General features: G+C 43.3%; 3 gene segments (V, D, J or C); all 3 read left to right on the top strand.

The window, feature by feature from the left end:
• The first annotated feature begins 12885 nt into the window (after window positions 1-12885).
• On the top strand, window positions 12886-13760 carry LOC113890860. The segment is given in 2 exon segments: window positions 12886-13212; window positions 13309-13760. Coding segments are annotated over 2 exon segments (501 nt in total).
• A 1826-nt stretch (window positions 13761-15586) lies between these two features.
• LOC113890859 lies at window positions 15587-16230 on the top strand. The segment is given in 2 exon segments: window positions 15587-15714; window positions 15797-16230. Coding segments are annotated over 2 exon segments (483 nt in total).
• Window positions 16231-17901: 1671 nt separating this feature from the next.
• On the top strand, window positions 17902-18473 carry LOC113890858. The segment is given in 2 exon segments: window positions 17902-17987; window positions 18109-18473. Coding segments are annotated over 2 exon segments (414 nt in total).
• The last annotated feature ends 8000 nt before the right edge of the window (window positions 18474-26473 follow it).

Below are 26473 nucleotides of genomic sequence, written 5' to 3'. Positions count from 1 at the left end.
GATGGAGAAGCTCTATACAATCAGCAAAAAGAAGACCAGGAGCTGACTGTGGCTCAGATCATGAACTCCTTATTGTCAAATTCAGACTTAAGTTGAAGAAAGTAGGGAAAACAACTAGACCATTCAGGTATGACCTAAATAAAATCCCTTACAATTATACAGTGGAAGTGAGAAATAGATTCAAGGGATTAGATCTGATAGAGTACCTGAAGAACTATGGTCGGAGGTTCATGATGTTGTATAGGAGGCAGGAATCAAGACCATTCCCAAGAAAAAGAAATGTAAAAAGGCAAAATGGTTGTCTGAGGAGGCCTTACAAATAGCTGTGAGAAGAAGAGAAGCAAAAAGCAAAGGAGAAAAGGAAAGGTATACCCATTTGAATACAGAGTTCCAAAGAATAGCAAGGAGAGATAAGAAAGCCTTCTTCCGTCATCAATGCAAAGAAATAGAGGAAAACAATAGAATGGGAGAAACTAGAGATCTCATCAAGAAAATTAGAGAAACCAAGGGAATATTTCATGCAAAGATGGGCTCAATAAAGGACAGAAATAGTATGGACCTAACAGGAACAGAAGATATTAAGAAGAGGTGGCAAGAATACACAGAAGAACTGTACAAAAAAGATCATGACCCAGATAATCACGATGGTGTGATCACTCAGCTAGAGCCAGACATCCTGGAATGTGAAGTCAAGTGGGCCTTAGGAAGCATCACTATGAACAAAGCTAGTGGAGGTGATGGAATTCCAGTTGAGCTATTTCAAATCCTAAAAGATGATGCTGTGAAAGTGCTGCACTCAATATGCCAGCAAATTTGGAAAACTCAGCAGTGGCCACAGGACAGGAAAAAGTCAGTTTTCATTCCAATCCCAAAGAAAGGCAATGCCAAAGAATGCTCAAACTACCACACAATTGCACTCATCTCACACGCTAGTAAAGTAATGCTCAAAATTCTCCAAGCCAGGCTTCAATAGTACTTGAACAGAGAACTTCCAGATGTTCAAGCTGGATTTAGAAAAGACAGAATAACCAGAGATCAAATTGCCAACATCTGTTGGATGATAGAAAAAGCAAGAGAGTTCCAGAAAAACATCTACTTCTGCTTTATTGACTATACCAAAGCCTTTGACTGTGTGGATCACAAAAAACTGTGGAAAATTCTTGAAGGGATGGGAATAACAGACCACCTGACCTGCCTCCTGAGAAATCTGTATGCAGGTTAAGAAGCAACAGTTAGAACTGGACATGGAACGATAGACTGGCTTCAAATCAGAAAAGGAGTACATCAAGGCTGTATATTGTCATCTTGCTTATTTAACTTATATGCAGAGTACATCATGAGAAATGCTGGACTGGATGAAGCACAAGCTGGAATCAAGATTGCTGGGAGAAATGTCAATAATCTCAGATATGCAGATGGCAGAAAGTGAAGAACTAAAGAGTCTCTTGATGAAAGTGAGAGAGGAGAGTGGAAAAATTGGCTAAAACTCAACATTCAGAAAACTAAGATAATGGCATCTAGTCCCATCATTTTATTGAAAATAGATGGGAAAAGAATGAAACAGTGAGAGACTTTATTTTTGGGGGCTCCAAAATCACTGCAGATGGTGACTCTACCCATGAAATAGAAGACGCTTGCTCCTTGGAAGAAAAGTTATGACCAACCTAGACAGGGTATTAAAAAGCAAAGATTCAAAAAAAAAAAAAAAAAGCAAAGATTCAATGCAATCCCTATCAAGCTACCAACAGTATTTTTCACAGAACTAGAACAAATAATTTCACAATTTGTATGGAAATAAAGAAAACCTCAAATAGTCAAAGCAATCTTGACAAAGAAGAATGGAACTGGAGGAATCAACTTGCCTGACTTCAGGCTATATTACAAAGCTACAGTCATCAAGACAGTATGGTACTGGCACAAAGACAGAAATATAGATCAATGGAACAAAATAGAAAGCCCAGAGATAAATCCATGCACCTAAGGACACCTTATCTTTGACAAAGGAGGCAAGAATATACAATGGAGAAAAGACAATCTCTTTAGCAAGTGGTGCTGGGAAAACTGGTCAACCACTTGTAAAATAATGAAACTCTAACACTTCCTAACACCATACACAAAAATAAATTCAAAATAGATTAAAGATCTAAATGTAAGACCAGAAACTATAAAACTCCTAGAAGAAAACATAGGCAAAACACTCTCCAACATAAATCACAGCAGGATCCACTATGATCCACCTCCAGGGTAATGGAAATAAAAGCAAAAATAAACATATAGGACCTAATTAAACTTAAAAGCTTTTGCACAATGAAGGAAACTATAAGCAAGGTGAAAAGACACCTTCAGAATGGGAGAAAATAATAGCAAATTAAGCAACTGACAAAGAATTAATCTCAAAAATATACAAGCAGCTCAATTCCAGAAAAATAAACGACCCAATCAAAAAATGGGCCAAAGAACTAAATAGACATTTCTCCAAAGAAGACATACAGATGGCTAACAAGCACATGAAAAGATGCTCAACATCACTCATTATCAGAGAAATGCAAATCAAAACCACAATGAGGTACCATTTCACACCAGTTAGAATGGCTGCCATCCAAAAATCTACAAACAATAAATGCTGGAGAGGGTGTGGAGAAAAGGGAACCCTCTTACACTGTTGGTGGGAATGCAAACTAGTACAGCCACTATGGAGAACAGTGTGGAGATTCCTTAAAAACCTGGAAATAGAACTGCCTTATGACCCAGCAATCCCACTGCTGGGCATAAACACTGAGGAAACCAGAATTGAAAGAGACACATGTACCCCAATGTTCATCGCAGCACTGTTTATAATAGCCAGGACATGGAAGCAACCTAGATGCCCATCAGCAGATGAATGGATAAGAAAGCAGTGGTACATATACACAATGGAGTATTACTCAGCCATCAAAAAGAATACATTTGAATCAGTTATAATGAGGTGGATGAAACTGGAGCCTATTATACAGAGTGAAGTAAGCCAGAAAGAAAAACACCAATACAGTATACTAACGCATATATATATGGAATTTAGAAAGTTAGTAATGATAACCCTATAATTAAAACAGCAAAAGAGACACAGATGTACAGAACAGATTTGGACTCTGTGGGAGAGGGCGAGGGTGGGATAATTTGATAGAATACATTGAAACATGTATATTATTATATGTGAAATGGATCACCAGTCCAGGTTCGATGCATGGGACAGGGTGCTCGGGACTGGTGCACTGGGGTGACCCAGAGGGATGGGATGGGGAGGGAGGTGGGAAGGGGTTCAGGATGGGGAACACATGTACACCCATGGCTGATTCATATCAATGTATGGTAAAACCACTACAATATTGTAAAGTAATTAGCCTCCAATTAAAATGAATAAATTTATTAAAAAATAAAATAAAATAAAAATAAATGGTGAAAAAATAAAAAGCAGGGACATTACTTTGCCAACAAAGGTCTGTCTAGTCAAAGCTACAGTTTTTCCAGTAGTCATGTATGGATGTGAGAGTTGGACTGCAAAGAAAGCTGAGCACCAAAGAAATCGTGCTTTTGAACTGTGATGTTGGAGAAGACTCTTGAGAGTTCCTTGGAAAACAAGGAGATCCAACCAGTCCATCCTAAATGAAATCAGTCCTGAATATTCATTGGAAGAACTGATGCTGAAGCTGAAACTCCAATACTTTGGCCACGTGATGCAAAGAACTGATTCATTTGAAAAGCCCCTGATGCTGGGAAAGATTGAAGGCAGGAGGAGAAGGGAATGACAGAAGTTTAGGTGGTTGGATGGCATTACTGACTCAATGGACGTGAGTTTGAGTAAGCTCTGGGAGTTGGTGATGGACAGGGAAGCTTGGTGTGCTACAGTCCATGCGGTCACAAAGAGTCAGACACAACTGAGCGAGTGAACTGAAATGAACCTAAGTCCTGCCTAAGGAGAGTGCAGGCCTGACCTAGAGCAGAAGACAGAGGCCAATGCTAGCTGAAGGCTTGTGTGGGACTCAGAATACCAATGCTGCCTCTTCAGCTGTCTGTTTGGGAGCAGTAACTGGACTCCTTTGAAGAAAAACTATGGAAAAACTAGACAGCGTATTAAAAAGCAGAGACATCACTTTGAGGACCAAGGTCTGTCTAGTCAAAGCTATGTTTTTTTCCAGTAGCCATGTACAGATGTGAGAGTTGGACCATAAGGAAGGCTGAGTACTGAGAATTGATGCTTTCAAACTGTGGTGCTGGAGAAGACTTTTGAGAGTCCCTTGGACAGTGTGGAGATCAAACCAGTCAATCCTAAAGGAAATCAACACTGACTATTCATTGGAAGGACTGTTATTAAAGCTAAAGCTCCAATACTTTGGCCACCTGATGGGAAGCGATGACTCACTGGGAAAGACTGAAGGCATGAGGAGAAGAGGGTGACAGAGTATGAGATGGTTGACGGCATCACTGACTCAGTGGACATGAGCTTAAGCAAACTCTGGGCAATAGTGAAGGACAGGGAAGCCTGGCACGCCGCCGTTCATGGTGTTGCAAAGAGTTGGACACGATTTAGTGACTGGAGAACAACAGCAAAGTGGACTCCACATTGGGATATCTAAGTCTGCAGACCTGTCCAGTCTAACTTTGCTCTCTTTTTCCTTGATCACATGTCTTTAAGACCCGAATCTCTATTTTTCTTCTGATTTATGCAGAGATATCTACATAATATTGGCAATCCATTCTGAATGGTTATAATTACTCTCTTCCAAGTTCTTTTTTTAACATCCAGATCCCTTCTCAGCCCCTCTGAGGACATCTTTGGCAACTGATGCAAAGAATGCCTGTATTTTGAGTGCCTGAGGCAATTCAGGTTTATAGAGTTAAGAGGCAAATTCCACTTGCAGTTGTCCTGGGCTTGCCATTCAGGGGCCCTAACTTTCAAGATGGAAACTTGGTTTCTATTGTGTTTATACCAAGAGGTATAATCTGCTTTTGTGTTTGATTTTAGCACCGTCTTTGTCCTCCTGGCTACTCCCCACTGCTTCTGGATCATTTTTCTCCCTCTTGCTTTAAAACCCAGCGCCTTCCACACACCCGACATGGGCATGTTCCCCTTCATCACTGTTGCAGTTGCTCCATTCCCATCAGGCCTCACCTTCTCATTCCGTGCCCCCACGATTAATCCTGTGACCATCTTGGTGATGTCATTGTCGTGTAGACTGCTTACACATGGTTTTGGTTTCTTAGTTTCTTGGCCTCCTCCTTCAGATGGTGTTTTGCCTCCAGTCTTTTTCAGGTGCAGGTCCATGTTGACAGAGCATATAATAAACAACACATAAGTTCCTGCCAAATTTTCTGCTTCAATCATCTATGCTCCTACCTTTACCTCCTTTCTTTCCATCTCATGAACTCTGGTTCCATTCCTCCTATCATCCCATCCACTGAACCTCAACCCCTAAATCCAACAGATATGAAACTCCCATGTTCGTAATTCTCACATTGTTTAAAACAGAGTTCAAGGTTTAGGGCTATAATTTCAACCCCGGTTAAATCTAATGGATTAAAATATCTGTTTGAGATACTTCTTTTAAAAAATTATTCAGTTATTTATTATGGTTATGCTGGGTCTTGGTTGCTGCTATCAATAAGAAAATGGATGAATAAACTCTTGGAAATTCATCCAATTATTTTATATTAAACCAAATGTAAATAAACTAAATCTATTGGATAAAATAGATAAGTACATAAAACAAATTTTAGAAATGCAAGTCCAATATAGCACCACTTGATATCATTTTAAACACAGGTAAAAGAGCACTCTTTATTGGCAAGATCATTTACTAAATATGTCACCATGGACAATTACTTCATCTCTCATTATTTCAGATTTCTCATCTTAGAAGCAGGAATAATAATTATAAATACATTATGGTATTTTTGAAAGGCAATTTATGAAAAACACTTAAAATGATGGCTGAAACTTTCAAGCTTTCAACACATATACCCATTTATTTTCATTATTGTGCTTGATAAAATCCATATGTAGTAAAAGTATAAAAGCAAGAGAGGAAATAGACTCACCAAACTCAGACTAATTGTTACATCTCAGAAGGAAAGAAAAGACCAAGAAGAGATAGTAAAGAGCAACTTACTTGATTTGCTGTATTTTTCTCTAATTTAAAAAAATTAAAAACTAACTGGTCATATGTTTAAATTTGTTCAAATTCCATGATTAGAGATTTAGTGCATTAAGAGTTGAAGAGATTATGGTCTGCACAATTTCTGCTGATGTATCAAATCTTAATATTTCTAAGGTCTCTGAGTCACTCCCAAGTGTGGTCTTTAGCTCTTACCAAGGCTAATCGACTAGTCATTTGGTCATTCCTGGACCCATAAGTTCAAATTCAACAATATTCCTTCCCCCAAAATGTAATACTAGTTGCTTCACATATAAAAAGAATGTGTCATTTTAATCTTCCAAGTAGATTGTTATAATTATGTGTTAATTACATCCAGCAGATTTATTTGGGGTTATTAACAGTTCTGGAGAAGGCAATGGCACCCCACTCCAGTACTCTTGCCTGGAAAATCCCACGGACAGAGGAGCCTGGTAGGCTGCAGTCCATGGGGTCGCTGGGAGTCGGACATGACTGAGCGACTTCACTTTCACTTTTCACTTTCACGCATTGGAGAAGGAAATGGCAACCCATTCCAGTGTTCTTGCCTGGAGAATCCCAGGGACTGGGGAGCCTGGTGGGCTGCCGTCTATGGGGTCGCACAGAGTCCGACACGACTGAAGTGACTTAGCAGCAGCAATAGCAGCAACGGTTCTATTCTCAACCCTGTTCCCCAGTTCAAATGCAGAAGACGGGTTTTGGATGATCCAGTTGCAGGCTAGGGTTTTTCCATTAAATATAGAGCTGTACAATGGCAGCTACTCTTGGCTGGATATTTTCTGAGATCCTGGTTGATTACAACCTCCCCATTCTTGGTCAAAGATTAAAAAATTCAAGATCAAGCTTGATATTGAGTCTTCAGACAGTGAAAAGAAACTCACAGAAATAGCCTTTTTAGGTGGATCATCACGGAAAAATCTATATTTCCAAGGTTCTTCTTGAAATCAGAGTGAACGATCAGTAACTAATGAAGTCTCAGACAGAAATAATTTAGAGTATGTGATAATAAGCATGACTGGCCAGGCCCTGTCTCCTGAAGGAAAAATGAATGGGGAAGACTCTTAAGGAGAAATGGAATAGATCACATGCACAGAGAAATCCCAAATTATCCAACATAATTATTGCAAAAGGTCAGAGAACACTTAAAAGAGCACTTGTGCCTTAAACATTGTCACAGGGAATTTAAAATTGCTAAGAGAATGGATGAGACATTACAGTGGTTTGAAGTCATTCTTCATTCTTACCATCAGGATAGGAAGAGAGCAACATTTACAGTAGAAAGTTCTTATATGCTTCTTCCAAAGTGATGGGCATTCCACTAGATGCTGAACACATTCCGTTAGTACCCCATATTACAGACAAGGGAACTAAAGAAGAAAACTTGTATGTAATTTTCCAAAAGTCAGCTAAAAAATGGTGGGAAAGGATCCAAACACAAGAAATTTGAGACCAGATTCTTTTTAATCATTTGCAAACCACTAATAAACAAAATTAAAAGTATAGGTTCACTAAACTGGAGAAAGAAAGATACATCTTTAGGAAAAGTGCTGAAATCTTAGGAGGCTCAGTGTTCTTATGTGGAAGGGAAAGGCAGCCTCCAGTCAGGAGAGACAGATGTTAAAGGGGAGGGGGAGTGCATTTGGGCTCAACTGCTCTCAAAGTTATTAGAAAAGACAGAACTGTTTTCTTAGCTGTTACCAAAGTTGACAAGATAACTGGGCCCCCCAGAGCCCTTTGGGAAGATCCTCTGGAGAAGGACATGGCAACCTACTCCAGTATTCTTGCCTAGAGAATCCCTGTGGACAGAGGAGCCTGGTGGGTTGTGGTCCATGGGGTCACAAAGAGTGGGACACGACTGAGCTACTAAGCACACTCAAAGCCCCTGAGAAATGAAGGCATAATCTCAGAGGCCACAGGGAAGCTAGGAATGACTCTGAAAATCAACCTGATTGAAGGGCTAAGTACAATCTGGACAATATTGACAGGGATTGAAGTGAAAATATTCACATTATTGTACAAACATTATCTATAGGCTATTTTAAAGGGTCATGCCTCATACACTTACAAAATTACGATTCCTATGAAAGGCTTAGGAAAATACAGGAGGTATTAAAGCAAAAGCATGCAAAACAAGAGAATGCCTTGTAGATGGGGTTGCTCAACAGAGGAAGTTGAAAATATGCAATATTTAATGGGGCTTGTTTTAGAAGACTCAGAGCTTAATTTCACATTTCTCACTAGGGAAGATAGCAGAGATAAAATCTAGAAGAACATATTAAAGAGCTTATGATTTGGGCCAGGATACAAACATAACATTAAAGAAGGCATTCAATTCCAGTGACTGCTGCTAACACCACTGTGTCTGAGGAACAACAGAATGAATTTTAAAGGCATTTCAAATTTTGACAACTTCGATTAAACCTTTCTTAAAGGGTTAGGTAATCACAGAGGGAAATAAAATGATTAAATTGGGATCTTTCTTGTAGAGATAAAATGTTGTAATGGAAATACTATTCAAATCCTGGAGCACTCCAGATTTGAAAAAAGAGTGTGAATTGATGAAAAAAAATTAATGACTTAGATTGTTGTTTTCTAGAATTTCATAATGGAAGTAGTACTTAAGTTTGGGGCAACTTTGAGTATTGGCATTTAACCATTGGTAGCTCATCATGATGTCATTTTTTTTTAAAGATATTTTTTGGATGTGGACCATTTTTAAAGTCTTTATTGAATTTGTTACAATATTGCTTCTGTGTTATTTTCTGGTTGTTTGGCCTTGAAGCATGTGGGATCTTAGCTCCCTGGATAGCAATCAAACCCATACCCCCTGCATTGGAAGGTGAAGTCCTAACCACTGAGCCACCAGGGAAGTCCCTATGATGTCATGTAAGTGTGTCATTGAACCTCTGTTTGGTCATAATGGGAAATGTAGCAGGAGAGATCGGAGAGGGAAAGGGAAATGGAGAGCTAATGCCCAGTGTTCCAGCCAGCCTGGCCTGTGAGTTCTTTAATTACTATACTGCTGTGGGCCATTTCATGTCCTCTGAGGCCCAGCTTAATTGCCCTCTGTGGCTCCAGGAGTAAATCCCAAAGAGCAGTAATTAATACTGGGGGGAGCCCCTTAAGAAGGTGGAAATAGAGTTGTCCTGCCACACGGCTCATCTCTAGACACAATGGTCGAGTTCAAGGTGTTGAGAGAACACGAATCTTGAGAGTCTTACGGGGAACATCTATTGCCCACTTTCGTCTCTGGGAGTTCCTGGAACAATATCCTAGCCCCTCTCCCGTCCCCTCCCTCTTCTCTTTGGTAAGAGAACTGAGTTAATGATTAGAGATTTTTTAAAGGAGGAACTCAGCAGGCTCAGACCAAACCTTCCTACTTCTATCTTGTGTTTGTTTGTCTTTTGTCTGCAAGGAAGATGCTTTCTATTCTCCTGGCTCACAATTATGGTAAAATTAGTGAGCAGACTGTATTCAGTGGGGAAGACTGGCTGCTGGGGAAAAAGTAGTCAGGGGTATACATTCATCTCAGAGGATATGAGCTACTACTCGGCGACACATCTTAGCCCCACCTTTACTGGAGCCAATGCTGATGTTTGAATTTCAGTTTGACTTCAGTTTCTCTCTTTCTCAAGTGTTTTATCTGAGCAACAGGATTATTTTTGAACTTCTAAAACACGAACACAGATAACTCCCCATTGTCCATATACCAATGTAACAGCACAGTTCACCTTGCGTCTTGACAAAAGGTTCATTTCTAGTGATACTACCCAACTGGCCACCAGGAGATGCTGTGGTTCCACATTCCTTGGTGGCTTACTGGGAGAATTGCCTTATGGTGTGGGTTAGAGAGAAGCTCTAAATCTCATGGTCCCTGAATCATGAAACTGATTTGCAGACACTGAGCAGGTGTTGGAGACAGAAAGATAGGGATCAAAGACTTCTACAAACGGGTTAAGACCCATAGTGAGCACAGACTTACAGGCAAGCCTGGGATGGACTGTGTAGTCCATGGGGTTGCAAAGAGTCGGACATGACTGAGTGACTTTCCCTTTCATTTCCATTTTATTTTCCTTCCATTTCACTTTTTGGGATGGTTGCCATGTAAAGGAGCCAGTGATACACGAAACGTTAACATCATGCAGTCCAAATTAATGTGTGTGTGTGTGTGTGAGAGAGAGAGAGAGACAAGTGCAGAAGAAACAGAAACAGTGTGCTTCCCATCCCCCTTATCCTCAACCCAAGTCTCATTAACCCACAGAGATGTGTGTTTAGGTGGGTCATAGGTAGATTGCAAAGAGTATGGACAGTATTCTGGTAGATGCCTCGTGATGCTGTAAATATTCTGTGGAACAAGAGGGATGAGCAGGGGACATCTCTGTGACTTCAAGAGATGTCCTCTTCATGGTTAAAGAAATGGCCTTAATGGAAAGGAAGATCTTGTTTTTCTGTAAGCTAATGCAGATCATCAAGCCAGCTCTCTACTAAATTACCAAAAAAATTTAGAAAATAAGTCCTCAAGGTCATTTCTCTCTGCTCCAGGGGGGCACCTCTTGAGCCTGTCAAGATGTGGGCGGAGAAGGAGATGGTTGGTAAATTTTTGTGTCCTGATAGAAGGAAAGCAAAACAGCTCCTGTGTCAGGACATAAGAGAAGCTGTTGGAATGGGCTTCCCTCTAAACCCAGCCTGCTTCCATCCTACCACTGCTGGGGGCTTTACGGCAGGGCCCCAAGGAGGACGGCCTGAACTGTGTTCTAAGTCAGAGGGGCCCTGAGCCTTCAGAAGTCCACAAGTAAGTCTGTATAAGCAGAAAATGTACCAGGGCCTCGGGTGACCCTAAGACTGATTTTTCTCTCCATAAGAGATTGGAGCACTTAGGAAGTAGCTGGCTCACTCATATTCTGAACTTGTTATAGGCTCACAGCTTCTCTGTTTCACAACATTTTGTATCTTATAGAAAAGTCCTGGACAGGAGTCAGAAAATCCACATGCTGAATGCTGTGTCCTGATTTGCAATGTTTTCTATTTGTCTCTGCTGTTATTGCCCCTCCTAAAGAATCTGCCTGTCAATGCAGGAGACATGTTTTCGATCCCTGGATTGGGAAAATCCCCTGGAGAAGGAAACGGCAACCCACTCAATATTCTTGCTGGAAAATCCCATGGACAGAGGAGCCGCAGGCTGCAGTCCAAGGGATTGCAAGAGTCAGATATGACTTCGCAACTAAGCAACAGAAACAAAAAACCCTGTGTCCAGCTCTGCATTCTTTAACCTCAGGTTGCAAGATGCTCTCCTGAAGCAAGTAAACACTGGACCGGGGAGTGGGCACTGCTGATTCTATAAAACTAAGAAAGTTTATCATAATATTTCCAAGTAGTCAGTCATATGTTTCTCTCTGTCTCTTGACAGATTCCCAAGTTTGGGGAGTTGAGGAATATGTCTCTGTGCCAACAGCCAAGACATGGAGCTAACATGTTTCATTTCCTCTGTAAACAGAATCTTACTACTCTCCATACCCCCAAGAACTGGGTCATTTTCCAGAGTCTCATCCTCATCACCAGAAAGAGTTCATTTATGAGTATTGGTTGGCTTAGTACAAGGAGAGTCAAGTGTTAACCATCAAAGAACCTTTTAGAGCTTTGTTAGGGGTTGGAGAGGATTAGAATGAACTGAGAGTGCTTTATTGCAGTTCCTCAAAGAAGGCTGAAGCCCTCATTTTTCACTGCACAACCCACACCAGGACCTGCAGGATTAAGGCAATTCTGAGGAGTTGGACACGACTGAGCGACTGAACTGAACTGAACTGACTGAGGTTCATCAGAGGTAGCATGGCTTCCCTGGTGTCTCAGACAGTAAAGAAACTGCCTGCAATGCAGGAGACCCAGGTTCAATCCCTGGATTGGGAAGAACCCCTGGAGAAGGAAATGACAACCCACTCTAGTATTCTTGCCTAGAGAATTTCATAGACAGAGGAGCTTCACAGTCCACGGGGTCGCAAAGAGTCAGACACGACTGAGTGACTAACACTTTCTCTTTCTCTTTATGAGGTAAGATGGAGCCCCTTCATGGAAAAGGTGCAGACATACAGAGGCCCTGTGCTGCAGGCTGGGGATTATGCAGCATATGTCTCTAGCTTTTGCTGGGAATAAAATCTTCCCAAGCCAGTCTCTTTCCAAGGCTTCCATTTATGCCCCTTAGAGATGAGCAAGGAGAAGGCAATGGCACCCCACTCCAGTACTCTTGCCTGGAAACTCCCATGGATGGAGGAGCCTGGTAGGCTACAGTCCATGGGGTCGTGAAGAGTCGGACACGACTGAGCTTTCGCTTTCATGCATTGGAGAAGGAAATGGCAACCCACTCCAGCGTTCTTGCCTGGAGAATCCCAGGGACGGAGGAGCCTGGTAGGCTGCCGTCTACGGGGTCGCACAGAGTCGGACATGACTGAAGCAACTGAGCAGCAGAGATGAGCATGGTGGCCAAGTACAAAAGCTTTGGGAGGAATCTGTGGCAAAGCTCTAACTTGGCAAGGATTTATTTTGATTTTCTATATCCAGGTGATAGGGAATGCCAGCCAGAGGCATGCTGAAGGTCTTAATATGTAAAGAGTAATTTACTGATGTCTGGAATTTGTGGTGCTGGTAGTACATTCAAGCAGAAACATTCAATGGACCGTTGACATATGACACATCAGAGAAGGCCAGAGGGGTGGGAACACCAGGGCTGGGAGAGGTGACAGTTGGGGAAGGTGCTTGGGAGCAGGGGAGGGGGGGCGGTCTGTGAATGAGCCAATACACCCTAGAAGAGTTGGGACCTGTTCAGTCAGTCTTTTGTAGAGAATGAACGTTCACCTTTGGAAGGAGGTCCCGTGAGCAGAGTCAGAATGCAGTGTCCCTGCCAGGTTGCTCTCTTGCCTTGCGGAGGACTCAGAAGCCCCGCCCTTCTGTTCACACTCACAAGAGCCCCTCTGGGTGAAGCTTCCTCCTGCTGGCACTGTCATGGCCACCAAGCTCCTCTGCTGTGTGGCCCTGTGTCTCCTGGGAGTAGGTAAGTCCCCAGAAATAATCTGCATTCTTGGATATTTTCCGTTATGATTCCAATCATGCTTCTTATTCTGTCCCCAAACTCTGTCCTTCTCCACAGGGCCCACAGATGCTGGAGTCACCCAGACCCCTAGGCATGAGGTGACAGAAAAGGGACAGGCGGTCACTCTGAGTTGTGAGCCGATTAAAAGCCACACTGCCCTTTATTGGTACAGACAGACCTCGGTGCGGGGACTGGAGCTGCTGATTTATTTCAACAACCAAGCTTCTATCGACGAGTCGGGGATGCCCAAGGACCGATTCTCAGCTAAGATGCATAACGCGTCATTCTCCACTCTGAAGATCCAGCCCACAGATCCCGGGGACTCAGCCACGTACCTCTGTGCCAGCAGCAAAGACACAGCGCTACAGAGTTGCCCCGTCCCGAGCAGAAAACCTCTGTTTCCTCTTCCGGCTCAGCCCCTAGCGTCATCAGCTGTCTTCTTAGGCTCCTCCCCTAGCAGCCCAGCGGTTCAGCTTTCTATGACCCTAGGGAAGGCAAGAATAGAATGAAACAACCCATCACATTAGGAAATATTTGGGGGGAAGGCAGTAGAGGGCTTGGTTTCTGGCATTTCTCACAACTTTTTCACAGAGGGTGACAGTTCATTTGATGTTGTCATTGTTCAGTCACTCAGTCATGTCCGACTCTTTGCGACCCCATGGATTGCAGCATGCCAGGCTTCCCTGTCCTTCACCATCTACCAGAGCCTGCTCAAACTCATGTCCATTGAGTTGGTGATGTCATCCAACCATCTCGTCCTCTGTCATCCCCTTCTCCTCCTCCTGACAGTCCATGGCTAAGGGTAAATGTCACCCACTGGGCCTTCAAGTGATTATATAACCAGCAGATAAACCCAGTTTGAAAGGGCTTCTACAAAATACTTGACTGGTGATCCTCGAAAGGGCTTCCCAGGTGGTTCTAGTGGTAAAGAACCTGCTTGCCAATGCAGAGGACATAAGAGTTGTGGGTTTGATCCCTACGTTGGGAAGATCCCCTGGAGAAGGGCATGGCAATCCACTCTGGTATGCTTGCTTGGAGAATCCCATGGACAGAGGAGCCTGATGGGCTACAGTCCATAGAGTCGCACACAGTCGGACACAACTGACGTGACTGAGCATGCACGCATGATTCTCAGAAGTGTCAAAATCATTCAAAACAAGAAAAGACTGAGAAACTCTCATGGCTTGAAGAAATCCAAGAAGACAGGTCATCTAAATGTTCTGTGGTGTCCTGGATTAGATCCTGGAACAGAACAGTAGAAAAAAAGAGGGAAATTGGAGTTTAGCCTGTAGCTGACTGGTGCGTATGTTAAATCCTTGGTTCTGAGCAAAGAATCATGCTTATGCATGACGTTTACAACAGGGGAAGTTGGATGAAAGGTAGAGAGGAACCATAGTATCTTTACAACTCGTAGGAAATACGTTCTCCAGTGTTGGGTCTCCAGAGTCCCTGCTAAAGCAACAAGGGATGTTGCTATTAATTGTCCTGGTTCCCCAGGCTCAGCGGACTCAGACAGATCCAGACTCAGCTGCTGCTTCTTGGTCTCCGCTCCAGTGCTTCCTGAACATTGGGCTGGGCAATGTAGGCTGAGCAGAAGCCTGCAATGCAGAAGTCCACCACCAGGGCTGGCCCACCGCTTCTTGGAGGCTCCCCTTCTGTCTCCTCTGCACACCACCGCCACGCACACTGGGGTCCTGACTCCGGCTTCGCTAGCTGCTGCGAGCTGACAAACACTGAAGCTTAACAGTGAAGAGAATGTGTTGCAGATTTATATACAAAGGGCTCAAGCTGATTCATTTAGTATTATGGGGAAATGACACGTGTAAAAACTTCCCAAATGATCAGCAGAACATTTCGTATTGTGTGGCAGGTTGAATAATGACCTCCGGCCCACCCCACTGTCCCAAAGATGTCCATGTATTCATCCCTGTAATCTGCAGATGTTGCCAAGATGGAAAAAATGGACTTTATAGATGTGATTCAGTTAAGACTTTGAGAAGGGACATTTATCTGGGATTATCCAGCTGGGCCTTAATGAGACCATGTGTATCTTTATCAGAGGGAGGCAGAGGAGATTTGATACAAATAGAAGAGGAAGAAGCAAGGCAACCACAGAGGCAAAGTTCGAACCCATACGAGGTCAATACCTAGTTAAAGGCATAAACAGGCCAATTTTTTGGGTGTCAGATCACCCCTCAAAGGCAGCCTTCTTTGGGGAAAACTAAGCATGCTCTTTCTTCTGTGCTTCTGTTTCCCTAGAGGGAGCCACCGAGACTGTGGGCGCCTGCTCACACCCTGATGTCAGTGCCAGCCCGCACCGTATAGGGCCCCCGGGACACGGATCTGCTTTCATTTCTGCTCCTACAACAAGTTCGCTCATCTGGGAAAGCTCTCATTTTCATCTGGATCCTGCCATGCTCTCCAGTCTTCTCCGCTTAGCGTCGCTATGTCTCCTGGGAGCAAGTGAGTCCTTAGAAACGTGAACATCTCCCTGGGCGCTTTTCCTACCTGCCCCTGACACGTATGTTCTTGTCTTCTCCCACAGGGTACATATCAGCTGAAGTCGCCCAGTCTCCCAGCCACAGGGTCATAGAGAAGAAACAGGCTGTGAATCTGAGTTGTGACCCTATTTCTGGACATGAATCTCTTTTTTGGTACTACCATGCTGTGGGGAAAGAAATGAAACTTCTGATTTACTTCCTAAGAGAGTCTATGCAGGATGACTCAGGGATGCCCAAAGGCCGATTCACAGCAGAAAGGATGGAAGGGACATCTTCTACGCTGAGGGTCCACTCTGCAGAGCTGGGTGACTCAGGAGTGTATTTCTGTGCCAGCAGCCGAGACACAGTGCTTCAGAGTTCTGTCCTTTCTGTGCAAAACCACATCCTATCTGCTCCTCTCAAGTCAGGCAGCCCTGAACAGAAGTCTTTCCCTGTGCCGCCTCTCCAAGGAAGAGAGGAGAGGAATAACTGGAATTAGCCGTTGAAACTCAAGAGTATTTTTTAAAAATGTAACAGGGGATATCTGTGGCTTGGGAGACTCCTGGGGCTCCTCACATAGAACTCAATCTATGCAAATCTATTTGTTTTAATTTAGCTTATTGAAGTATAGATGATTTACAATGCTGTGTTAATTTCTACTGTACAGCAGTGACTCAGTTACACACACACACACATATGTATACACTCTTTCATATTCTTTCCATTATGCTTCATCACAAGATATTTAATAAAGTTCCTTGTGCTGTACAGTAGGATTTTTTTGTCTACCATCCTATACATACTAGTTTGCATCTGCTAGTCCCAAACTCCCAATCCATACGCAAATCTACGTGTGTGTGTGCGTGTTATCCTGATGTAAAGCACAGTGGGTTTCTTGCCTACCTTGGTGCTCTGATCTAAAAGGAATTGTGATGCTGATTGTAGCCACATCTTTATATTCCTTATTACATCACAAACAAGTGTCCCTGATAGAAATAAAAATCATGAATCAAAACGCTTTTACTCTTTCAGTTTGCTTCCTGATAATGGAGATGATCAGTTTAAGTTACATGGGTCTAGCACACATCCATTATCAAATACTTTTAAAAAACCTCATTTTTGAGTGGAATAACCAGGTCAATTATCATCAGGACAATTTTCCTTTATCTGTAGAGACTGATTTTTCTAACATAAAAAGCACGGGTTACTGCTAAATGCTAATGTGTGTCAGCCCATCCTGACCATTTGTGAGGTCGGGGCCAGTGGCTGCACTAGGGCTCTGGCATCAGGTGAGGCTGATTCACTGGTGTGGTGGCCTGATGCTTCCAGATGCAGTCAGAGTGGAATGAGGGACTGGATACATCTCTAAGCCCTGATGTGTCTCACCCTCACCCTTTGCCCAGATTTGCTCGGACCAGTGTAGGAAGGCTGCTTCTAGGCACATTTCTACTGGCCATAAGGAAGCATTCTGTTGTCACTGATGGCTAAAAGGTGTAGATAATTTCTTTGATACTCTCTGAAAAGTGGTCATAAATAGAGGGATTCCAGGACCTGATTTCTGCATGGTGAGGAGAGGATAGTTTGCAAACATCAGTCACCCATCTGTGATGCGGAGGGCAGAACAAGACTTTAGCAAAAGCTAGGACACGACTGAAGTGACTTGGCAGCAGCAGCAGCATTCACATGTTGGGGGCTTCCCAGGTTGCTGGTGGTAAAGAACCTACCTGCCAGTGCAGGAGATGCAAAAGATTGATCCTTGGGTTGGGAAGATCCTCTGGAGAAGGACGTGGCTACCCATGCCAGTACTCTTGCCTGGAGAATCCCATGGACAGAAGAGCCTGGTGAGCTAGAGTCCATGAAGTCGCAAAGACTCTGACATGACTGAGTGACTTAGCACAGCACACACATTCACGTGCTGAGGAATCTCTGAACTATCTTATAGGAAAAAAGAAATGAGGAGGGAGAGGGAGAGGCCAGGATGAAATGGGGCAGATGTAGGAACAGAGGCAGATAAGGGAACATCACCTCTACTTTATACTGGATCCAGCCAAGTCCAGATGCCCCTGTCAAGCAGGAAGCTGTGTCCATTATCAGTGAGGGTGTCCTTGTGCTGGTGACATTGACGTCACAAGCAGACCTGCCCGTCTGTCTCTCAACCCAGAGACCAGAGTCTGGAACACAGGTCTCCTTCCTGTCCCAGCCCTGCCATGAGGCCCAGGCTTCTCCTCTGTGTGGCCCTGCATCTCCTGGAAGCAGGTAAGTCCTGGTCAGGAAGGACATCTCTAACTAAAGCTTGTCCCCAGTTCTGTGCCTTTCGTTTACAGCGGCAACATGACTCTCCTGCACTCTGCCTCTAAATCTTCCTCCTCCTGTGCAGGTCATGTGGGAGCCATGGTCGTTCAGAACCCAAGATACCTGGTTACCGGGCTGGGAAAACCAGTGACCCTGAGCTGTTCTCAGAATATGAAGCATGATGCCATGTACTGGTACCAACAGAAGCCAAGCCAAGCACCAAAACTGCTGTTGTACTACTATGATACACAAATCACCAAGGAAAAAAACACCTCTGAAAACTTCCAGTCCAGCCGGCCTAACACCTCTTTCTGTTCTCTTGACATCCGCTCGGCAGGCCTGGGGGACTCAGCCATATATCTCTGTGCCAGCAGCAGAGACACAGAGCTGAAGCCTTCCCTGCCCTCTGTTCATAAACCTCTGTTTCCCAGAGCCAAGAGTCCCCTCTAGACCTGCCTCCCCTCTGGCAACCATGAGAGGAAGTGGTTTAAGACTGTCATTATCTCCTCCGTAGATAGAAGTTGGGTCTAAACCTACAAAAACCATTAACAGTTATGCCAGGAGTGGAAAAGCGGTTACTCTTACCCGACATTCAGTTGGTGGTAATTTCCCTGGATCACCCCTTCTGTTCTCTTCAGTAGAGTAATAAAATTTTTTTTCTTTGTTGTTTCTGTTAAAGTCTGAGAGGTTGACTCAGAAACATGTTTAAGGACAGACCCAGGCAAGAGTTAGCACCATTCCCCTGAATTCTCACCATTAGAGGAAACTTCCCTCATAAGCATGTGAATGCAGTCTCACTGTTTCCTTATCAAGTAGGGAAAATGATGGTGATGGTCTAGTTGCTAAGGCATGTCTGACTCTTGCAACCCCATGGACTGTAGGCCATCAGGCTCCTCTGTCCATGGGATTTCCCTGGCAAGGATACTGGAGTGGGTGGCCATTTCCTTCTCCTCTTCCCAACCTAGGGATTGAACCCAGGTCTCCTGCACTAAGCTGGGTCTCCTGCACTAAGCTGGATCTCCTGCATTGCAGGCAGATTCTTTACCAACTGAGCCACCAGGGAAGCCCAGGGAAAATTAGAACTGCTAAAATTTTGTGCCAGATTTGAAGACACGTGAATTGCCTGGGACATGCATTATGCACAGTGCCTTTATCTTTTTTTTCCTGATATAAATCCATCTATGAACCATTTAAGTTGCACGATAGGTCTCGTGTCAAAATCGAGAAGCAGCACTGTGGAAGATGTATTAAAATTACTAGAGTTTTAAACTTTACATAATTGTATTAGTTTTGCCAAATATCAAAATGAATCCGCCACAGGTATACATATGTAAAGTTTAAAAATAAAATAAAATTAAAGTAAAAAAAATTACTAGAGTTTGTCCTATCTTTTTAATATTAATAAAAATACCAAATACCACAGCTTGTTTGAAGGAAAAAGGATTTCTGCACTCTACTATGAACAACTTTCTGAAAGCCAGTTTGTGTCTTACGTCCTTTACTAGGTTGAAATATTTATGGTGACTGATTGAGTAAGTGGTGCATGAGTGAATAAAGTTCATCAGTGCAGAAAGGAATTGGCATCTGCTAGTTCTGAGATGCCTGATTTAGAAGATGAGAGCGTTTTAATGCTGTGTCCCTGTTTTAATGCTGAAGGACACAGATATTCTTACTATGCAATAATGTGTTGCATCACTGCATATAGTCATCAATATCACAGGTGTCCAAGTCTTTAATCAAGAGACCAAGAAGTACTGCCCTAGATCCAATTCTGGTGATGTTAGGTAAAAATCAGAGAAGCTGAAAACTGGCATTTGAGCCACCTACCGTCTAACTTCCATGTTCTACTCTCCTCTTTCTTAACCCACCATACATTTGCACTGCATTTCTTGTGAGTGATTAACTCTTTATCTCTTTATTCATCTACCTAGATGTCAAATTTTTCTTCTATAAAACGAGATGTTGGGCCTAGATTAATCTAGGGCCGCTCACATTTTATGGCTCCACGCTAAAGTCTATAAAACTGACTCATCTTGAGTGTAATGGCCAAAGAATTCCACCAGGAGGCAGCAGATGAGCTGCCAACTGCTGCTTTCCTTCCGCAAACATTCCACTTCCTCTTGAATAAAAAGAGGGGAGAAATGAAGACTACAGGCTCATCTCATTTCAGGCCCAGATGAAAGGTGATATGAGCCAACGAAAGAAAATAAAGGAACGAAAGATAAAAAGTGGAGAGGGGAGTGGCACGAACTGTTTCGGAAGCTAAGGGTCTGTAAGGAAGGTTCAGTTCAGTTCAGTCGCTCAGTCGTGTCCAACTCTTCGCAACCCCATGAATCACAGCTCGCCAGGCCTCCCTGTCCATCACCAATGAAGGTTATTAATCTCTCAACACTGTCCCCATATGGACACATTCTAAACTAGGTGGTGTGTATAGTTAAGAAAAGATGCTCCACTCAACTGATGTACAAAATTAGTTCTAGAAACAATATTTTTTTAGAGAAAATCCTTGTTGAGGGAAAATGGGAAGGAAGCCAAGGAGGCTGGGCAGGCCATATGACTGGGATGCAGATCTGACCTTGTAAGGAGAGAGGGAGGGAAGGAAGGAGGAAGGGGAGGAAAAGAGGAAGGAAGAAATGCAGGGCTTCGGCTGCCCTTCCTTAAGTCACAGTAGAGCTCTGAAGCTCTGTGTCGTCATGGCCTGCGGCTCACCATGGGGGCAGGGACAGTGGCTCGCTTCTCTTGAAACGACACCCTTCTGCTCTCTGAGTGGATCCCTGGGTGGGGTCTTCTCGACTTGCCCCCCTCCCAGGATGGAACCTCCACCCTATGGGCAAGTCAGAAAGAGGAAGACTGGGGCCTTATGTTCTTGGCCTGTTATTTCTGGAACAGAGTCTGCCCTTTGAATAGGTGCTGGTGGAAGGAGGGAACACAGACCTCTGGGCTGGACTGGCCAGGAATAGTTTCTACACTGCAGATCTGGAGGGGAGGAGCATTGCTGGCAGCTGGCCCCTCCCCAGGAGAAACTCGGGGATCCCGGTGTTCTGGACCACATCCGCATGGGCTAGAGCTTCTATCACAGAACGACAGGGCAAGAGTCACGGCTCAGTGACACAGACTCGCATGGCTTCTCCCAAGATTTAGAAGATTTTCTTGAGTAACTGTTTCTCCATTTGCTGTATGCTCTTGGGACAATTTTCAGAGGTTACAAATGCTCGTTTCTAAATGTTCAGCCATCATGCCACTTTCTTTGGAAATGAGGTATTCAGAGCTCCTCAAGCTGTCATCCTGGAGGTGCTTTTCACCCCAGTACAAGTGGTCACATAACAGGTGGCCAGGCCCTGGGTTATAATGTGCCAAACCCTGCTTGAGCCTCATTTTGTCCCAGGACAAAAGCATGACCGTTCTGGGAGTACTGGTGAATCTTTTCTGTGCTTTCTCTCTAATGTTTGTTAGTTCCGTTCTACAGAGACACAGACTACTCCTGAGTCAAAATTTTATTATGATCCCTACAAAGGTTTCTGGAACTTTTTGTGAGCTTCTTCCTCTCTGGTAGTCTTCCTCCCAAATTGTAGTTGCTTTTGTTCCCTCTATCTTCTAACCTCTGTCTCATCACAACATTTACCTCCTCTGTTTTTCCTCCACACTTGTTATGTGTCCGATTCTGTGTGACCCCATGAACTGCAGCACGCCAGGCTTCCCTATCCATTACCAACTCTTGGAGTCTACTCAAACTCATGTCCATCAAGTTGGTGATGCCATCCAACCATCTCATTCTCTGTCGTCCCCTTCTCCTCCCACCTTCAATCTTTCCCAGCATCAGGGTTGGCTCTTCGCATCAACCCTCTTCATTGTGTACAGATTTTTCCCCTTTCTTTTCTTGTTTCGGAAGAATCAGTCTTGTGCTGGCTGTTTTCCAAAGACTGAGTACAGTTGTTTCCTATATTCTATTTTTTCACTTGTACAGAGTAGGATTCTAAATTTAATGGATAGATTTAGGTTCTGGTGACTGCATTTAATAGCATAATAGATAGGAAATGATAAATCTAATGGGAGATGATGTGAATGAAACTGAGGGAAGACAAATTTCCAGGACCTAGTGGATAGTCTATAGTCAATGCTGTCAAATGCTTCAACGAGATCAAGCAGGCAGAGAAAAAAATTAAGTTTGGGAGCTTCCCTGGTGGCTCAGTGGTAAACAATCCACCTGCCAATACAGGAGACATGGGTTCGATACCTGGTGTGGGAAGACCCCACATGCTGTGGAGCAGCAATGCCCATACACCACAACTATTGAGTCTGTGCTCAGAGCCCAGGAAATGCAACTACTGAGCACATGTGCTGCAGTTGCTGAAGCCTACGCACTCTTGAGCCCGTGCTCTGCAGCAAGAGATACCACCACAGTGAGAAGCCCAGGCGCTGCAACTCGAGAGTAGCCCCCATTCTCTGCAACTAGAGAAAAGCGCCCCCAGCAATGAAGACCCAGCACAGCCAAAAATAAATAAAATAAAATAATTTCAAAAAAGAAGTTTATGTCCTAGTAAATATACCATACTAATCTGTAGAGGAATAGTTTTATAAGCATAGAGTGGAAATACACCACAAAAGCTGAAGATGGCATCTAAAGGAGTGACTTCTTTGTGGCAAAAGCAAACGTCTTTATGTAAATTTCACTGGGTTCCAGGAAGTTATCTCATCACAGAGGAGCCGCTCACAGGGGATGAAAGAGCCTCAGAGAAACCACCTGCCTCTGCCCTTTTCCTGATGCTGCCGTGAGCCCCACACTCACCTGCGTCACAGTCCTTTGTCTCCTGGGCGCAGCGAAGTCCCTGTTTTGATCTGTTCAGTGCCCTGCTCTCAGCCTTTCATCCAGGTCATCAGACGCCCTCCAGGGCTAAGTCTCCAACTTCAGTGTGCTTTCTTCACAGGTTTCCTTGAGGCAGAAGTCACCCAGACTCCAGGGCACCTGGTTCAAGGGAAAGGACTGGAAGTGAAAATGTATTGTGTTCCCAAAAAAGGACATATTTATGTGTTCTGGTATCAGCAGATCCTGACCAAAGAGTTCAAGTTCTTGATTTCCTTCCAAAATGATAAAGTCTTGGATGATAAAGAGATGCCCAAGAGATTTTCAGCTGAGTGCCCCTCAAACTCACCTTGTAGTCTGAAGATCCAGCCTACGGAGCCGCAGGACTCAGCTATGTATTTCTGTGCCAGCAGTGATTGCACAGTGAGAAATACCGGCTAAGCTTAATGCACACTCAACCCAGGTTCAGCTCAGGAAGCAGGTGTATAATAGAATTAGAGCAATCTTAAGCCATATGAAAATTTCTTTTAAGAAAAAGTGTATTATTGTACATCTTATAAAATCTTAAAACAAGAACACAGGCATTCTTCTGGAATGAAGTCCCAAAACTATGCCATGGTAGATTTGATGACTCCTTTCTTTTTCCAACTTGTTGGCTCCATTTATTCTCCCTTATTATAAACTGTCTTCTCTATTTCTTAGATTTCACAGTAAACTGTTGTTCATTCACTCAGTTATGTCTGACTCTTTGCAGAGTGGACTGCACTCCATGGACTGCAGCATGCCAGGCTTCCCTGTCCTTCAACATCTCCCGGAGCCTACTCAAACTCATGTCCATTGAGTCAGTGATGCCATCCAACCATCTCATCATCTGTCATCCCCTTCTCTTGCCTTCAGTCTTTTCCACATCAGGGTCTTTTCATAGTATGTAGAAGATTTTAGATTCAGATGTCAGCCCTCCAGCCACCTTAAGGACCAACTTTCTCTCATGTTAGATTCCAAATCTAGAAAATCGGGGAAAAGATGATCCTGTTTTACTTGAAAACATGCTTTTGGAAAATACATTAGCCAAAGGGGTTGTGCTATTTTGAACAACATGGCAGCTGAGGCTTTGTCACTTTGACTTTATAGATCAAAAACAGCAAAGACAGGAATTCTTTAATTAGGGGCCAGGACACCCAAGAGATGGTCATCACACATGAGGTGTGAAGGATAATTAATGCATTTGCTGGACACAGAAAACCTAGGAAAACAGAAAGAACTAGAGAAGGGAGCAGATCCTTAGTTTCTAGAATAATGTCAGCCCAAGTGAAGAATCCGGAGAAGGCAATGGCACCCCACTCCAGTACTCTTGCCTAGAAAATCCCATGGACGGAGGAGCTTGGTAAGCTGCAGTCCATTGGGGTCGCTAAGAGTTGGACACGACTGAGCTACTTCACTTTCACTTTTCACTTTCATGCATTGGAGAAGGAAATGGCAACCCACTCCAGTGTTCTTGCCTGGAGAATCCTAGGGATGGGGAAGCCTGGTGGTCTGCCGTCTATGGGGTTGCAGAGTCGGACATGACTGAAGCAACTTAGCAACAGCAGCAGCAAGTGAAGAATCTAGTTAATTTCTTTTTTAAGGCATTAAATCCAGGTAACACAAAAAACACGTTAATTTTAAGTGTGACCATGTCAGACCCCACAGTCACTAATTAGTTTCTATGGAGTTGACGGAGGAGACAGATTAATATGTTCTCAGCAGAAAAATACATATTGTGCTGACAACTGAAATCCAGATAATTGAAAAACCCTCAGGTATCTGACCCAAGTTGTAATGAGGGACAATACAATCTACATCAGTGTAAGTGAAGGGAGCTGGGGAGGTCATTGCCGTGACATGGAACAGTTAGAGAATTCAAAATCCCTCTGCTAAAATCTAATGATCCATTCTTTTTACAAATCTGATCATTTAGCATCATGTAACAAGAGTTTATTTCCTCTTTCTAGTCATATCTGTTCTTATTTCAGTATAAGCTGAACCAACTGTGTTATTCCCAGAAGTCCAAATATAATTCTTTTTTTCTCAGGCAAAATTTCATTCTGACCCCCTGAAACAGAAACGCAGAGAAATGCTCCTTAGTGTCCATTTTCGTTCCTCTGCAAACCCAGTCTTACTCTTGATCCCCAGCACTTTTGTTTTTGTTACAGAAGAGTCACTCTTTTGAATGCTATCTTCAGCTTCTTAGGGGGTACTCCCATTCTTATGAAACTATTAAATATTAGAAACTCCTAAATATTAGAAGCATATATTTTGCTGGAATAAAGACTTATTTTTGTTTCTGTACTGCCTCATCTATTTGAAGCATTTGACAATACTGGCTATACCCTAGGCCCTGGAAATTTCTCTTCCTTCAGCTTCATTCACATCATTTTCAATTAGGTTTCTTGTTTCCTATCTGTTTTTTAACACAATTTTCAGAACATGAATCTGTCCATTAAATATTCCCTTTCCAGGCTTCCCTGTAGCTCAGACAGTAAAGAATCTGCCTGTAATGCAGGAGACTCAGGTTTGGTTCTCGGATCAGGAAGATCCCCTGGAGAAGAGAATGGCAACACACTCCAGTATTCTTGCCTGGAGAATCCCATGGACAGAAGAGCCAGACTACAGTCCATGGGGTCACAAAGAGTCAGACATGACTGAGTGACTGACACTACTATACTACTTCCCAGGAAATTCTTGTTCTACTTAAATTTTAACATGTAATTTAATGCATTAGGTGTCTTTTTTAGTTAGTTTAGCCTGTTAAGAATCTCTACTTGAAAAAAATGTAGTGTGATCTGAGACAACTTGCCTCACCTGAGGGACAGAATAAACAGGTAAATTCTAGGACAGCATCAGGATTTCAGAGGCAGAATTTCTGGGGTTGGTTATAGGAATGCATATAATTTTGCCAAGACCCTGGTTATTTTTGTTCATATTAAAATTTGAGAATATATGTCGAGAACTTTATAAGATGGATAGAATTGCAACCCTTGTATAGAACTCTACCATTCTCTTCTTGATCTTTTTTTTTTTTAATTTTCACTCTCTTCGTTTCCCTTTTCTATTTCTTCTTGCTTCTTTTTGTTGTTAGAATGATTTCTGTATTTGATACATAACAGGAGGCCGGTAAGAAAGGAGAGACATAATTACAGCTAAATAATTTAAAATCCTAGATCAGTATTAAAGACACCCACTCATTTCTGATGAAAATTTTGCAGCACGTGCTTCAGTGTCAAATGAAAAAATATATTCCAGAATTGCTGGCAGAATCACTTCCTGATTCTCCTCCAGGTCTTTGGGGTCCTGCCTGCCAGTCTTGTTCCAGGTTGATGTCAGAGGACTCAGTTGGCAAGTACTGTGATTCCATGACCCAGCTTCTCTGGAGTGATGAGGCCAGGGTTTGGTGGCAGTCTCTGGACTCAGAGATTGAATTAAATCCAACAGAGATGTTTCATACCTGCTAGTGTTGGAGGGTGTCCTGTGGAGGCGTGGGTTGGCAGGGGCTCATCACAGGGACGGGGTACTGCCAGCAGCAGTCCTGGTAGGTCCCCCTTGGCGTAAGCCCTCCTGAAGGTTGCCATCAACCCTACCATAGAGTCTGCAAGAGCCCTCGAGTCCTAAG

The sequence above is a fragment of the Bos indicus x Bos taurus genome, chromosome 4, assembly GCF_003369695.1.
Source record: "Bos indicus x Bos taurus breed Angus x Brahman F1 hybrid chromosome 4, Bos_hybrid_MaternalHap_v2.0, whole genome shotgun sequence".
Taxonomy (NCBI): Eukaryota; Metazoa; Chordata; class Mammalia; order Artiodactyla; family Bovidae; genus Bos; species Bos indicus x Bos taurus.
The sequence above is the reverse complement of the archived record's forward strand: the minus strand, read 5'-3'. Positions and strand labels throughout refer to the sequence as shown.